Source organism: Netta rufina, assembly GCF_964035555.1.
Source record: "Netta rufina genome assembly, chromosome: 13".
Lineage (NCBI taxonomy): Eukaryota > Metazoa > Chordata > Aves > Anseriformes > Anatidae > Netta > Netta rufina.
The window spans coordinates 106,003-121,614 of record NC_140136.1 but is presented as its reverse complement, the minus strand read 5'-3'; the positions used below and the strand labels follow the sequence as shown (position 1 = coordinate 121,614).

Genomic DNA, 15,612 nt, shown 5'->3' with positions numbered 1-15,612 from the left:
AAGGCAATGCAAGGGACCCTGTAAACTGTTAATCTGTTCACGGCAAAATCACCTGGTTTGGCTTCTGAGATGCAATAGGCTGACATGGCAACCTGGTGGATTAATGAGGCTCAGAGAAATCTTTCTCTCTCATTTATTTATTTATTTATTTGGGGGGAGGGTTGCCATGATTAGCTGTGTCAGGGATGGGCAGAGGAGAGGTGTGGTGGGAAGCATGCAGGCAAATCAGGAGTGAAGAGTGAACCTTGGGGAGGAGGATAGGAGGGAGTGTTGTTTGGACAGCAAGCCCCAGTAGCATAGCTGGACTAATGGCAAAGGCCATGGAAACTGTGAGAAGAACAGGGCAGAGACAAGGGGGGGAGATGGAAGCAGAGCATGTGATGGCATGGGGTGGACGCAAAACAAAGTAGCTGCTAAATAGACTGCAATTATGGAACAAACTAATGAGCCATCCCAAGTTAAGAACTCTGGGACCACCAAGAGTAGAAATCTAGAGAAGAGGGATAGCTTCCCAGGCCAGAAGCAGCTCTGTCGTCACCTCCACTGGGGCAGGCATGGCCATATCCAGCACAGCTCTTAACTCTGCAGGATGGTAAAAGACCATCCTGCAGAGTTAAGAAGGGAGTTGCGGGACCAACTGTGGAGCAGGAAGGGGTAAGTAGAAGTTAACTGCCCTACCAGCAAGGGAGCTGGTAGAACAGCTGGCCAGCAGCCCATAAGATGATATGGGCAAACTTTCAAGACAGTATGACTGATAAAACTATGGCTACATCCTTTGGCACATGCATAAATAAAGATTGTTGTAGTCTGTTTAGAAACAAATATCAAGCATATGTTCTACAAGTTCAAAAGAGTAAACAGCTTTTATACCAATAAAGTGTAGGATGGCAAAGCCACTAGTCAAAGAGATGTTTAGAAACTAACTCTTGGGTATTCCTGTCTGTTGCTTTCCAACCTAGTGCATGCAATCAGTTCTTCATTGTCAATTCAATTATGAATGGCCAGAATGCATTGATATTGATGAATGCTGTCTAATTCTGAAAGGAAGCAAATAGGAAATACCCAAATTCAGATAATGGATTGCAGACCGAATACTATCTGCCTTTAAGTTTGTCTTTAACTCAAAGTTCTGGCACTTGCATTGCCACTCTGCTCATTCTTCCATGTTTACAAATATAGCTGCTTCAGGTAGTTATACAAGGAAGATGCATGTATACTTCCTTGGGCTACAGAAAATGTTCTTAATATAATAGCACAGGGCCTCCAATATGAATGTGGAAAGACAACGTGTCTCATAGCCAAAGGACTGTAACTGTGTCCTTAGTAAAACAAAACAGAGAAATTATTTTTTTATCACAAGAGAAGGCAGAGCCAGAATGCTCTGAACCAGAACTGTGTGATATAGTGACATCTCCAGGATAAGGAGATGGAAATAAGCAATTAAGAGACCTAGACCTATGTGCTTGCACAGGAAAGAATGTATCTGTGGATAAGCAGTGCTTTTCACGAGTTTAGAACAGATGAAAGAGTGCCACCTTGAATAAACTATACTCTTTGTCTTCTTATCCAGATCCCATACCTAAAGAGACCACTAAGTGCATATGGAAATGTTTTCAGTATTAGACAATTTCTTTGAATGGTTTTGCAAAGGTAAAAGCACAATATACTGACTCAGAAATCAGCACTGAAGGTCTGACTAATTGCCCAGAAAAAGACAAGCTCATTCTCAAGAAATGTCACAAAGCAGGTAAAAATAGTAATTATAAAAGATACAGGTAAGTCTTACACCAGAACTTCTTATGCTGCAGCCATTTGAGGTGTTCTACCTCTCACTTTGAGCTTGAGTAGTTTAGGTTACACAAGATGATTTCATTGAATTCTGAGCCTATGGTGCTGCTGAGGTACACCACATAAGCTGGAATTGGGAGTTTTTGGCTGCAGGAGGGTCTCATGCTCTTGAACTTGGCTATCAGCACTGATCAGATTTTTGAATCCAGATGTAAAAGTTTCTGTTGTTGTTAAATCTTACTCCTTATTTACTATGTTATCTTGCAGTTTCTTGTTAAGTGCTTGTCTGGTCTTCCCCACAAGTCCCAACGAACCAGTCAGAGCAGCACGAATGTACCAAACCATTCTAACTGTTTCAGCAGGAAATGACCTGTCTAGTAGAACACTGCACAGTCTAAAAGTTTTGGCATTTATTTGGATAACAGTTGTCAATATTACAAGTCAATGGATGTTTCAGTACATTGGTTTTCTGAAATAGAAATCTCATTATATGAAGTTATCATTGACTTTCAATAATTTGAATTTGCCTTATAACTAGCAACTCCCTAATTCAACTTAATTTTACGGAGTACCACAGTGCAGCAAGCAACAACCCCGTGAATGACTCTAAAAAAAAAAAAAAAAAGTATTATTTTAAAAAAAAATAATCAACCTTTGCTTTTATAACCCCATTTTACTTCACTAAAAGGATGACCTAATTCCAGATTAACAGGAGTTATAAATGACTAGTGCCCAGCTGATTGTTCAAATAATAATGGAGACCAGAACACAATTTCAAGCTGTATGTACTAATTTTTTTCAGATTATGACCATATATCAGACATTATTTTCTATCTTGCTCAGACATTACACAACTAAAAGATTTTTAACTTCAAGTCTGAGATGGATACAGCTAGACAGAACTACAGCATATGACCCCGAAAGCTGGTCTACTTTTTCAAACTAGACTACATGGTCAGTCTAAGCAGAAGTGCTACTTTGCCTAGACTGAAGACTTGGCACTCTTCAACCTGTAACTAGGGGAGAACTAATATTTTTTTGAAATCACAAGGACAGATGGTAAATTTAATGTTACTAAACAAATCCTGCAATATTAGTACTGGAAAATACCTGTTGAAAGTTGTTAACAAAAATTGAGATGACTGCACACTTGCCTGAGATTTTAACTGAGGTCTCTGTAACCATGAGACAGTATTATAATGTCCTGGTGAACTTTTTGGTCGTTCCCAGATCTCAGCATTTATTTATAAGACTGAGCACCTCAAACACATTTTCTAACATGCTCTTAACCCTTGTTTTGGAGGGTTACATTTTCACTGGTATCGTTTCTGCATGTCAGCTACTAATCAAGGTCCATTAACAAAAACATAAGGTAGTGACAACAGCTGGCAGAGTACGTTCCTAGATGATCATCCACAGCATTCTGAAGTGATACATGTAACGGAAAGGAGGTTGATATCATGTACTAATATAATAAGACAGCGGTTTCAGTATTTAATGAGAGTCTGTCTCACTTTGGAGCCAACCTCATTCAAAATCCACTACATACAATAAAGTACAGGCCAAGCTGTCAGATGGCTTATATAGTAAATATACAGTCTAAAGCAAACTTTCACTAAGAAAACTTAATACTGGATAGGATTTCTCTCTTCATCATTTTCTACTTTTAAATGTTCAGTATGCTCTGAATAAAAAAAAAAGAAATCAGACATTTATAAAAGTTATTTTAAAGCATTTCTGAAACTTTAGAACAATATAACATTCTCCATCACATCTGCATTTCTGAAATGACCTTGCTTTTATTAAGTTCTTGCCACTGTAACAGAACAGTCATTTCCATCTAACTTTTACTAACTTTTCCTAAATGCTACTCGCTTTGCTACGTTTTCAGCTCCAAATTTTGCTATCAATTTACTTCTAACATGCTCATCATCCTTTTGCAATTCTAAATCGTCCTCTCTGCTCCACACAGGGTATCCATCCAAACGCTGTCCTGTCTGCAGAAAGTATGATGTAGTCTCCACTTCACCAGTGTTTTTCAGAAAGGCCTGTGTAACAGTGAACAGGTCCATGTTAAACCTTTCCATGAAGTGCCGCATAGTTTTCACTACTTCTCCCACCACACTGGAAGAAGAGCAAGTGCTTCTTGGTCTGTCTTCCCTTTGTAACTGAGTGCCAGGGAAAGCACAGTCCTCCATCCCAGTCTTCAAACCAGATGCCGTTTCACCTGGAGGCTTTCCCCCTCCAACTTGTGTAGGAAGTTCTTCTAGAGCATCTGAGGTGTCACTTTCTGACTAAAAGTAAGAGAAATCATCAGTTAGGTATATTTCCCAGCAAGCTTCTGTTACTACTGCTACCCTGTGATCAGTATCTTCCACCATGACTTTCTATAACATATAAAGACACTCACTAATTACTGGACACATCAAAATTCACTGACTGAAGTGAAGCGATATATGTTAACAAGGATATACAAGATCACAGAAAAGCAAGACATGTAAGGGAGTATTTCAAAGGATCATAGACTATCTGAGTTGGAAGGGACCCACAAGGATCATCGAGTCCAACTTCTGGGTTCCTACAAGACCAGCCCCCCAAAAATCAGACCACGTGTCTGAGTGTTTTCCACACGCTTCTTGAACTCCGGCAGACTCAGTGCTGTGACCACTTCCCTAGGGAGCCTGTTCCAGTGCCCGACCACCCTCTGGGTGAAAAACCTTTTCCCAATATCCAGCCTGAACCTCCCCATTTGAACAACCTAAGTACAAAAAGCAAAGATAAACAGTAATGCAACTGCGCGAACATTTTATGCCCAAGGTAAAAGCTGCCAATACAGCTCTTGACACATCATAGCATGTAACAGTCACGATAACCTCCTCAGCCGAACTTTGGGCAGAGAATCAAGTTACACAAACGGGCCCTATTGCACGTGCCGCAGTGAGATGCTGCTCATCGCAAGCCACATAGTTCACAGCTCACACGAAGCTCCCATTTCGCCATAGCATAAGGGGTATCACGGTGCAAAGCAAAACAAGAATTTAACTGAGCTACAGCATGGGAAAGCCACTCCGTGGCAGCCAGGGCTGCCGCGCGCAGCTCGCCCTCAGCGGCACAGCAGCGGCTGCGGCCCCGCCGCCGGCCGCCAACGCTCACCTCGTCGCTTTCAAACTCCCGATTCGCTGCCTCGAAAATGCCCATGCCTCGTGCGCGCTCCTCCTCCGTCTGCTTGGGCTCTGCGGGAAGAGACGGGCGATGGCTGCCGGGCCCGGGCCGCCGCCGCCGCTCCCCCCGGGCCCCATCGGCCGCCCCCTGCTCACCCCCGCGCAGCGGCCTCAGGTGCCGCAGGTAGCGGTCGCGCATGGCCTGCCAGGAGTGCCGCGTCAGGCCGGCCCGCTCCAGCTCCTTCCACAGCGCCCTGCCGCCCACCCGCCTCTCGCCCCGCCCGCGCACGGCCTGCAGCAGCGCCGCGTCCTCCGCCTCCGTGAAGGCGAGGCGGCCGCGCGGCGAGGCGGCGGGCGGCGGGGGCGGCGCAGCGGGCAGCCGGAAGGGCTCCAGCGGCAGGCGCTGGTTGCGCTTTATGCACTCCGTCACGTACTCGGCGGAGACGGCCCCGCCGGGCGCCTGCTCGCCGGGCTGCGCCAGGAGCACGGCGTCCGGCTCCTGGATGCGGCACAGCCGCCCGCCGCCCGCCAGCAGCAGGGGCGCCAGGCGCAGCTTGGTCAGCCCGGGCCGCACGTAGAAGCGCATCGGCCTCCCGTCATCCCACAGGAACAGCTGCCGCGAGCGCCCTGCCTCCACTTTCCCGCGCGCCGCCATCGCTGCCCGCCGACGCGCAGGCGCCGCAGCACCGGAAGGGCCGCGGGAGGAGCGAAGATGGCGGCCGCAGCGGAGCGGGGTTGCGACGTGGGGGACGCTGAGCCGCGCCTCAGTAAAAAGTGAGGGTGGGCGGGCAGGGCAACTGGGGCGATGCTGAGCTGAGCTGAGCTGAGCTGAGCTGAGCTGAGCTGAGCTGAGCGAACGTCCGGCGTGTGCCGCCAGGTGATCCGTTGGAGCGCGCCATGCTGAGGCCTGCAGCTGCGCGGCTCCGCGGCTGGGCCTGGAAGGCCGCGCCCGCGCTCCGATGGCGCCAGGCGCTTCATGACCGAAGCAGGTCGGTGCTTTGCGATCTGGCCGGGCCCGCCTCTTTCCTCATGAAGTTCCGGCCGGCGGGGCCGGGGGCTGTGGGGCCCTGCGCTCCACGGGGAGCGGGCCGCGAAGGCGGCAGCGGGAGTCTGAAGCAGAGCCTGACTTTAACCGGTGACTTTAACCTGACTTTTAGCTCATTTCACTTACCTGCCGCGTGGGGTAGCTCTGCTTCTATGAAGGCTCGTATAAGGGGGCCTGCAGAGGATCCTTGGGCTCCCAGGGAACGCATCCTCAAGGTCTGTCTACGCAATACTTAATTCAGGTTTAGTTTTCCCTGAGTATTCGTATCTCTTAAGGAATGAACTAAAAGCCTTCAGAGAAGGAAACACTTAAACACACTTAAGTATTATTTTGACTTTAGGGCACAGTAAGGGAAATGACGGGGCTATTTTTACAGTAAGGTTTTGGCAGAATCTGGCAAAGTGCTTGCCCATACAAGTAGCAAAGTACCTGCTGCATCTGTTTTCCTTCTGTTTTACAGTGAGCTGAAGAGGCGTTTGAAGGCTGAAAGAAAAATAGCTGAAAAAGAGGCAAAGCAGAAAGAGCAAAGTGAAAAGCATTCAAATAAGCCTTCCTTGACTTCTGACTCTGAGAATAACATTGGTGCTGATGAGGAAAACTTGGATCCAAATGTGAGAATCTGGACATGTGCTTATTACTGTTTTGAGAATAAATATTGTTGATCTACATTTGATTTTTATTCAGAATGAACTAAATGGTTAAAAGGGGGGGGGGAGAGGAGACACATATTCCTAAGTCAGGGTAGCAGTGTTTTAACTTGTAAAATGCTTTAAGATTCTAATAAAATCATTCGGTCTTGCTTGTTTATTGTTACAGCAATATTACAAGATCCGTAGCCATGCAATCCAGCAGCTGCAGGGCACCAATGAAGATCCTTATCCCCACAAGTTCCACGTAGACTTATCTCTCTCAGATTTTATAGAGAAATACAGTCACTTGCAGCCAGGAGATCACCTGACAGACATTACAGTGAGAGTGGCAGGTAAAAGCTAATCTGGAATACAGAAGGATGGCCTGTTGATTTTCAGAGCTAAGCCCTAGCTGGTTTTAGAGATGGGGTGGTCTGTTTTCAAATTTTGCTGATCCTCTTAGTCATGAAGCTAAGTCTGTAGCAGCATTATACTATTTAGGACAGGCTTTCAGACTTAGTGGATTGTTGCAACTTACCTTACAAGTATAACATTAGATTGTGATTTTGGCTTCAGGACTCAAAGCTCACGTGAACTTTTGTGTAGTCATGTTAGTTTTAAGATTTTAACTGCTTCTCTTCCACATTTAGTGATCAGTTCAGAACTGATGGTCTTTTTTACGGGTGGTGGTAATATTGTAGCTTTTGCCCTTGTGTCCTTCTGTTAGGGACATGTTTCTCAGTGTTCTGCATGCTTTTGGTATTTAGGTCGAATCCACGCAAAGCGTGCCTCTGGAGGGAAACTGATTTTCTATGATCTTCGTGGTGAAGGAGTCAAGTTGCAGGTCATGGCAAATTCCAGGTAAGTAGAAATATTCCCAGTAGCATTCTAAATTGAACTGTTCTCTAGGACTTAGAAATGTGTATTTGGGCATCCAGTTATTTCATTGCCTTAGCTAAGCTGTTTGGCTAGGGATTGTCTTAGGTAGGCAGGTAGCGTTTTGCTTAGGCTGTTATGTATGGCTTCCTTATTAGAAGGATTCTTGTTTTTAAGAATTTGGCCTGAGGAGAGACTTGCAGGACAGTTGGAATGTTGAACTTCAAGCAAAACTACTTACTTTTTTTTTTTTTTTTTTTTTGTAATTACAGACTTTACAAATCTGAGGAAGAATATTTCTGTATTAACAACAAGCTGCGTCGTGGGGACATTATTGGTGTAGAAGGAAATCCTGGGAAAACAAAGAAAGGGGAACTGAGTATTATTCCTTACGAAATAACTCTGTTATCTCCATGCCTGCACATGTTGCCTCATCTTCACTTTGGCCTTAAAGATAAGGTAAGGTACCTGCCGTACCTGTGACTCTTGGAGGTGATTTGACAGGTCATCCGTTCAGATCTGCTGATGGTATCAGTGAACAAAGAGCCATTCATCTTGTTTTGGTACTTCTTTTCTTTGGCAGTACATTTTGTCTAGCTTGTTCTAAAAATATTTGTTCTTTTCAGGAAACTAGATATCGTCAGAGATACTTGGATTTAATTCTTAATGATTATGTGAGGCAAAAATTTATAACCCGTGCAAAGATTGTGACATATATCCGGAGCTTTCTAGATGAATTGGGCTTCTTAGAGGTAAGGCTTTATTGTTTGTTTCTGTCTGCATACTCAATGTGTTTGGGGCTTCTCAGCTTCAGGGATACTGTATATTCAGGCTCACATGCGAAATATTAATAGAGTGAGAGCAATTACCTCAACACGGTGTGTTTATCAGTTTCAGGTAACAGGAGCTGTTTTATTTTCCCTCTTTTTAAAGTTAAGACTATTGCTCAGTTGGTAGCCTGTGATTCAGAAAACATTTATGAAGGTAGAACTTCAAACTGCTGTTGTCTTTTTCTTATTTCAGTAGTGTAAGGTAGAAGTGACATCTTTGCAATGGCATTTTGACATAATATAGTTCCATTAAGAGTTTATCAGCCGAATCTGCAAAATCTGCCACTGGAGTTTTTTGAGAGCAGAGGAAGGATGAAGCAGTCTGAACCTGTGCTATGTCATTATGTCATCTCTGTCTTGCCATGTAAAGGCTTTAAAATCTTTCTTTGATTTTTTTTTTTTTTTTTTTTTTTTGCTTTTAATCTAGTACTTACAAATTATACTATTTTGACAATAATTTGATGAAAGAGAACCATGAGAGTCCTTCTCAATTTATGCGAAGTGTAAATACATGAACAAAATAAAAGGCAGAGTCAGGGAATCGTCAGCAATCTAAAGATGCATGAGTCAATGCTGAGTCATTAGGGTCCATGTGGCATGATTTAGTGTCATACCACGGGCAGATACTCGCTTGATTTTGAGAAAAATACATCTGAACTGTCATAGGTATTGTACCGTGCTCTTCAGGTTACTGTCAGGGCTTCTTTGCAGTCAGTTCAATGCTCCAAAGTTAAACTGCGTTTCTGATTCCGGTACTGTCTGGCATGCTCACTGCTTTCTGTTCTCTGAAGCTCAGTCTGATATATAGTGCAGATGTGTTTGGAGAAACCCAAAATACTTAGAGACCTATATTAATACATATCTTAGGATGTTCCTCCTCTTTTTCAAGTTCTAGCTGCGTTCTTGTTCTGTCGTTATCACACGTCAACTTCTGGTTTTGCCCTGATCTTTGTTCTTTCCCAGAAGCCCTGAGTCTCGCTGTAGTTCCTCTTCTGCACTGCTATAAACAGTTCTGTCATGAATTATGAAATACTTGTTTTCATGATTTGAGGTTATTAACAGGAGATTAATTCTTGTTGGTAGTGAGGTATGAGGATATAGCTGGCATCCTGAAGTTCTTTATGCTGATGTGTAAGCCAAGCCTGTAGGTCAGCACAGCAGATTAAATAGCGTATCTCCCACAGAATCAATTAGAAAATCATTCTTATCACTTGGGCAGACTTATAGAGGAGCAGCTGCTTGTACTGTTTTGCCACTTTCACCTGTACTCTGAGTACGGGGCTGAGGTTTGATTTGTAAATCATTCTGTCATTCCATTTTTACAAAGGTCGTCTTTATTTTCGTACTTGCCTGTCAGTTTCTTCTTTCCCTGAATTTGATGTTGAACTTACGTGTAAGTCTCTTTCTCTCGTAGTTGATAGTGTATATTGTTTGTATTATTATTGACTTCATGGGAGAAATGGCCTTTACTACAGAATTGTTTTCATATGCTGGAATGTCAAAGACTAAGTGAAATGCAGAGATTTTTTTCATCAGAGCTAGCTGTGGTTGGTTGGTTTTCTTGTTTCACGGAGTTCTGCTGTGGAAACAGAAATACCCAAAAGATGAAAGCACGGTAGGTATTGAGGAGGAGCCTGGAAATATTTATGTCAATGTTAAAATCTGTTGTTTTGTTACTATTTTACAGATTGAAACTCCTATGATGAATATAATTCCAGGTGGAGCCATGGCAAGACCTTTTATCACATACCATAATGAGCTTGATATGAATTTATATATGAGAATTGCTCCGGAGCTTTACCACAAGGTAAAATACAAGCCCCACATGGTTAATCCTATATTCTCCAGCCTGTTGTGATCTCACAGAATCACAGAATGGTTGAGGTTGGAAGGGGCCTCTGGAGGTCATCTGTCCAAACACCCAATTCAAGCAGGGCCATTCAGAGCAAGTTGCCCAGGACCGTATCCAGAGAGCTTCTGAATATCTACAAAGAGGCGATTTAACAACCTCTCTGGGCAGACTGTGCCAGTCAACCGTACGATACAAAAGCTACCTGATATTCAGATGGAGCCTCCTGTATTCCAGTTTGTACTTACTGCTTCTTTTCTTGTCAATGGGCACCACTGAAGTGAGCCTGGCTCCATCTTCACATCCTTTCTTCAGTTATTTATATATATTGATAAGATTTCCCCTGGAGCCTTGTCTAGCCTAGACAGTCCCGTCTTTCTCAGCCTTTCCTCATTGCGGAAGTGTTCCTGAACTCATCTTAGTGGCCCTTCACTGGACTCTCTCCAGTGTGACTATGTCTCTGTTGCACAGGGGTCTGGAACTGGACACGGTTCTCCAGGTGTTGCCTCACTAGGGCTGAGTGGAAAGGAAGGATCACCTCCCTTGACCCACTGGCAATACTTTGTTAGTGCAGCCAAGAGCACTATTAGCCTTCTTAGCGGCAAGGGCACATCTCATTATTTAAAATAAATAAATAAATTAGGATTATTCCTGAAGAACAGTGGACTCAGTGGATTAGTGGAAACAAAATGGATCTTGAATCAGATTTTTCAGGTCATGTTGCAGTTATGTTTGTATGAGCTCTTTTCAGTTCTTCGAAAATGTTGGTATTTACTAGAATTTCCTTTTGTTTAGATGGTGGTGGTTGGAGGCTTGGACAGAGTATATGAAATTGGGCGTCAGTTCCGGAATGAAGGAATTGATTTGACTCACAACCCTGAGTTCACAACTTGTGAATTCTACATGGCTTATGCAGACTACCATGACTTGATGGAAATTACAGAGAAGCTGCTTTCAGGTGACATATGCAATATTAATTAAAAAAGAATAAGAATCCCCAGAAAGAACTGTATATTATGTTGTATACTCCCTTCTATACTCTTGTAGGGATGGTGAAACATATTACTGGAAGCTACAAGATCACTTACCATCCAGATGGTCAAGATGGACAGGCATACGAGATAGATTTTACCCTTCCTTTCCGACGCATTAGCATGGTGGATGAATTGGAAAAGGTTCTAGGAGTGAAATTTCCATCAGCTGAGTCCTTTGAAACTGAAGGTTAGACGGTGTTTATGCATGTCCTGTTATTCTTACTTAACACACAGAGAGCAAAGATTTGAAGTCCTCAGCCTGCAGTCTGTCAGCTACTTTTTTGAAGTGGTGTCAGTACATGGGATTGATTTGCTCTCAATTTGTCTGTTACATGAGAGTCCAGAATGAAGTGAAGCCTTCGTGCCATGCAGTTTTTAGCAAGTTCTGACTCTTTCACCTCTTCCTTTGTGGAGTATATATAATGCTGTATACTCAGAAGACGTAATCTGAGGAGAACTTGATCTGTTAAAGAAACACAGCTTTTTATTTCTTATTTCTTCTGTCTTTTGTGCAATTGAGTCTCCGTGCCTGTGATCATAGGTTAGGAGTAAGATTATTTTGGGCATTCTTCAAAGTATGTGTGTCTGCTATTTTATTCTTGAAATCATAATTTGTAAGGAAATAAGTTCATACACTTTTTAGTGCTTTTGTTTGTTTGTTTGTTTGTTTAAATAATAATATCTGACAATTGTGATGCAGGATTGTATGTAACTATTTTCTGATTTTCCGAAATGCAAAATAACTTAGATTTTAGTGTAAACTGATAAAAAACAAAAATACGAAGCCAAAAAAAATATTTTCGTAGTGTTTGAAACTGACATTTGAGGTAATATTTTCCATGATGATTTCTACTGTTAATGTTTTCTACTATAGAGATTTAAAGAACCACTATAAAACCTTTTGAAGTATGCAGGAAGAAAAGATGTGGCTGCCTGGATGGCTTTTCTAATTTTTTGTCTACAACTGTTTTTAGAAACTCGCAGGTTCTTTGATGACCTTTGTGTGGCAAGAAATGTTGAGTGTCCACCTCCCAGGACAACAGCAAGGCTTCTTGACAGAGTAAGTAACAGTGATTTTTTGATAGTCCTAACATATTTCAGGATCTGTCTGTATCAATAGAAGTCTCTTCAGAACAAGTTTAGCTGCATGTGACAAAATACACTGACATAGGCTAAAGCTGTTTCTTTATGACAGTGATAAAACTTGTTTTATCAAAATCCTGTTGTCTACACTAAAACGTAGTTGACTGATACCTGCTTAATATGAGATCTAGAGAATTTTAGGTTGAAAACTCGTTTCCTGTGCCCCTAAAAAATCTGCTTTATCCTTATGTCAATTTTTTTTTTTCAAGAGATCTGTTTGTTTGTATGTATCTTATCAAACTGGTAGGCTTCCCATATAGTTCTTTTATCAACTGTATTAAGTCTTTTCCTTTGTACCCAGCATATTGCCTTATAGAACCTGTTAACAAAAATAGTAACGTAATTTCATTTGCACATCATAACAAAGGCCAATAAAAAAAGCATCAGGAAAAAAAAAAAAAACAACACAGCTATGTCACTGTTTCTTATCCAGCTAGGACGTATGTGCTCTATTAGTGAGAACATTGCCGTGATTAAGCATTATTAGTTGAGAAACTTCTCAGTTTCATGGTACATTCTTCAGTACTGAAGAGAAGGAATTAAGATGTTTGGGAAAGGCAGTGCTGGAAAGCGTTACTGTACTCTACACAACTTTTGCTTTTGTTTTCCCAGTTAGTTGGTGAATTTCTGGAAGTCACTTGTATCAACCCAACATTCATCTGTGATCACCCTCAGATCATGAGTCCTCTAGCCAAATGGTAAGAGTATGAGACAGTTAGTATGTAACTCCTTAATCCTCTATTTTTACACCAATCCAGGTAGGTTCTTGAACTGTGAAGCCTAGCATCCAGAGAACAGGTGTGCTCATACTGAGTAGTTTAAAGTTTTGACAGCTGTTACTGCTAAATGTGGGTAGACTTCTTGACGTCATGTATGTGATCTATTGTTTTTGTAAAGCTATTTATTTTAAGGTGTGGTTGGTTTGCCTCTTTTGATGTAGGCATCGCACTCATCGGGGACTAACAGAACGTTTTGAACTCTTTGTGATGAAGAAGGAAGTGTGCAATGCATACACAGAACTTAATGATCCTTTCCGGCAGCGGCAGCTTTTTGAGGATCAGGCCAAGGTAGGGTGTTTGCTGATAGTGAATCAATGATTTAGGCACATAAGTAAAGAGTATTTTCTATGCCTAATTCCAAATCTGTCACTAGTCCCTACAGCTGAAAAGGGTTGTTAATACTTTGAGTGAGTGTTCCTCACTCAAGTGAAACCCTTTCATTAAAACTTACTTCCTTTTAAAGGAACCTTGCTCTAATGTAAACATGTCTAAACTCTTCTGTTGATTAGTTTATAGTAGCACTGCCAGGTTTTGGAATAGCATGCTTTTTTTTTCTACCTGAAGTACTTATCTGAAAAAAAGCAGATGTGCAGGGTATTTTCTCTGTGTTACTTGGAGTGAAAGTGAGTTATTTTTCCACAATTAAGCCTTCATGTAATCATACAACATCATATTTCCAGTTTCTTAAATAAGTTTCTGTGTCCAATAAAAGTTTGAATGTTGAGTCTAATTTTCAGAACTCTGAGCTCTTTTAAATTGTTTCACAGAATAGAGCTGCAAACTGGAAATTATTATGCCTGGAAATTGATAGCACTAGGTGTCTCTACATAAGTCTGGGAAAGGAGGGACTCAAACTGGCTTTGTTATTAATTACGTATACACGCACATGGATGCGTGTGTGCATACATGATTGAGGTCAGATGGTGTGGTCTGCAGAGAATTCCTGTTATTTCTACTGTTTATGATGGCTTCACATTACCTGAGAGGATTAAACAGTTATCGAAAACAGGAAAATATGTTAACTAACTTACTTGTTAGTAAATTTCAAAATGTTGTCAGTGTGAATATTATTAAAGATTTCTTTCTCCTTGGGTCTGCTGTATGTTTGTTTGCTGCTGTTGTCTGATTATGCCTAGTCTCTGCAGACCTGTGATTCTTTGTTTTAAATTAAAATTTGCCTGAAGGCTTAAGGGGGAAATTGAGTCTAAGGGTGGCAGTTCACATTTCAGGATTTCAGACTCAAGCAGAAAAGTTTAATACTTTGGGAGAGTGTTTCTTGAAACTATGTATACCAAAACGTTAGTTGTTTCAACACTGACGTGTTGTACATTTGAGGGGCTTGACTAGTCTGCATTTTTATCATCATCACCTTTAGCACTTGGAGGCTGTTAGGGCCAATTTTTGTAAGAAGTGTTAATTACTTCCTCAGTGTCAGGGATTATAATCTTTCCACATGGGGGGGGGGGGGAAAGCAACTGTTTAATTTTGTTTCATGGAGCAATTGCTGGTGATTCAAATGATTCTGGTTCTTAGTTGTTTCTGCAAACGTTAAAGGGGTACTTGGAAGTGATAAAGAACCCGAGAAGCTTTTGAAAGCGATTTATTCCACGGTGGTCTGCTGCCATGCGTCTCTGGAGATTGCTTTTACTGAAGCAAAAAGGCTGAACGTTTGTCTAGAAAAGAAGCTTCTGGGTCACAAAGAAGTTGAGCTTAGAGTTGATTTGGAAGCACCTGTACAGCCAGCTTCCACAGCATTCTTTTTCTGGGTGATTAAACTTCCCTCATTTGTTACTCACTTTTGTGGCTGCATAAAGCTTTGGTTTTATCAGTTACACGGCTGCTACAAACATACTCATTTCTGATGGCAACTAGTAGAACCGGTAGCGTCTAGCTCTGTACGACCCTGCCTTTTATCGCTTATTTTCTCATTTAGGCAAAGGCTGCAGGCGACGATGAAGCCATGTTTATTGACGAAAACTTCTGCACCGCACTGGAGTACGGCCTCCCTCCTACAGCTGGCTGGGGCATGGGAATCGATCGCTTCGCCATGTTCCTTACGGATTCCAGTAACATCAAGGTAAACGGGAGCGGCGGCGCCTGCTGCGGGCGGCTGGAGAGCTGCCACGCGGTCCCGCCGAGCGGAGCGCGGGAGGCCGCGGGCGTCGCCCCGCCCCCGGAAGCCGCCCGAACCGCCGAGCGCCGCTCCCGGCCGCGTGCCGGGGCGGGGCCGAGCCGCGCTTTCGCGAGACTTCCGCGCCGCGGCGCTCTGCGGGCCGGGGGCCTGGCGCGCTCTGAGGGTGTCGGTCTTTGCAGGAGGTGCTGCTCTTCCCCGCCATGAAGCCGGAGGACAAGAGGAAGGAGGCGCAGCCCGAGCAGCCTGCCGAAGGCACCTCCGTGTGACGCCCGGGGTGGTCGTCAATAAATGCAGCTCTGTGCCGCGCGAGTGCCCCTGTGTCTCTGTGTGCGCCTGCGCGGGAG

General features: G+C 43.1%; 2 protein-coding genes across 4 annotated transcripts; one reads left to right on the top strand and one right to left on the bottom strand.

Moving 5' to 3' along the window:
- Positions 1-2,176: 2,176 nt before the first annotated feature.
- TERF2IP (TERF2 interacting protein) lies at positions 2,177-5,604 on the bottom strand (the record flags this gene model as incomplete). 2 transcript variants are annotated; one of them, XM_084294883.1, is made up of 3 exons in its annotated part: positions 2,177-4,082; positions 4,942-5,021; positions 5,106-5,604. In XM_084294883.1, 3 exons carry the CDS (start codon positions 5,602-5,604, stop codon positions 3,639-3,641), a joined length of 1,023 nt encoding a protein of 340 aa, XP_084151009.1. In that variant the 3' UTR covers positions 2,177-3,638. The 2 variants fall into 2 exon arrangements, with proteins under 2 accessions (XP_084151009.1, XP_084151008.1); XM_084294882.1 differs by having other exon boundaries at positions 4,942-5,604.
- Positions 5,605-5,612: 8 nt separating this feature from the next.
- KARS1 (lysyl-tRNA synthetase 1) lies at positions 5,613-15,574 on the top strand. Of its 2 annotated transcripts, none has more exons than XM_084294878.1 (14): positions 5,613-5,723; positions 6,455-6,605; positions 6,811-6,976; positions 7,391-7,484; positions 7,772-7,958; positions 8,126-8,251; positions 10,017-10,136; positions 10,974-11,136; positions 11,226-11,399; positions 12,187-12,272; positions 12,968-13,053; positions 13,296-13,422; positions 15,068-15,211; positions 15,448-15,574. In XM_084294878.1, the coding sequence occupies exons 1-14, from the start codon at positions 5,662-5,664 to the stop codon at positions 15,532-15,534; spliced, it is 1,773 nt and encodes a 590-aa protein (XP_084151004.1). In that variant the 5' UTR covers positions 5,613-5,661; the 3' UTR covers positions 15,535-15,574. The 2 variants fall into 2 exon arrangements, with proteins under 2 accessions (XP_084151004.1, XP_084151005.1); XM_084294879.1 differs by lacking the exon at positions 5,613-5,723 and adding an exon at positions 5,753-5,938.
- The last annotated feature ends 38 nt before the right edge of the window (positions 15,575-15,612 follow it).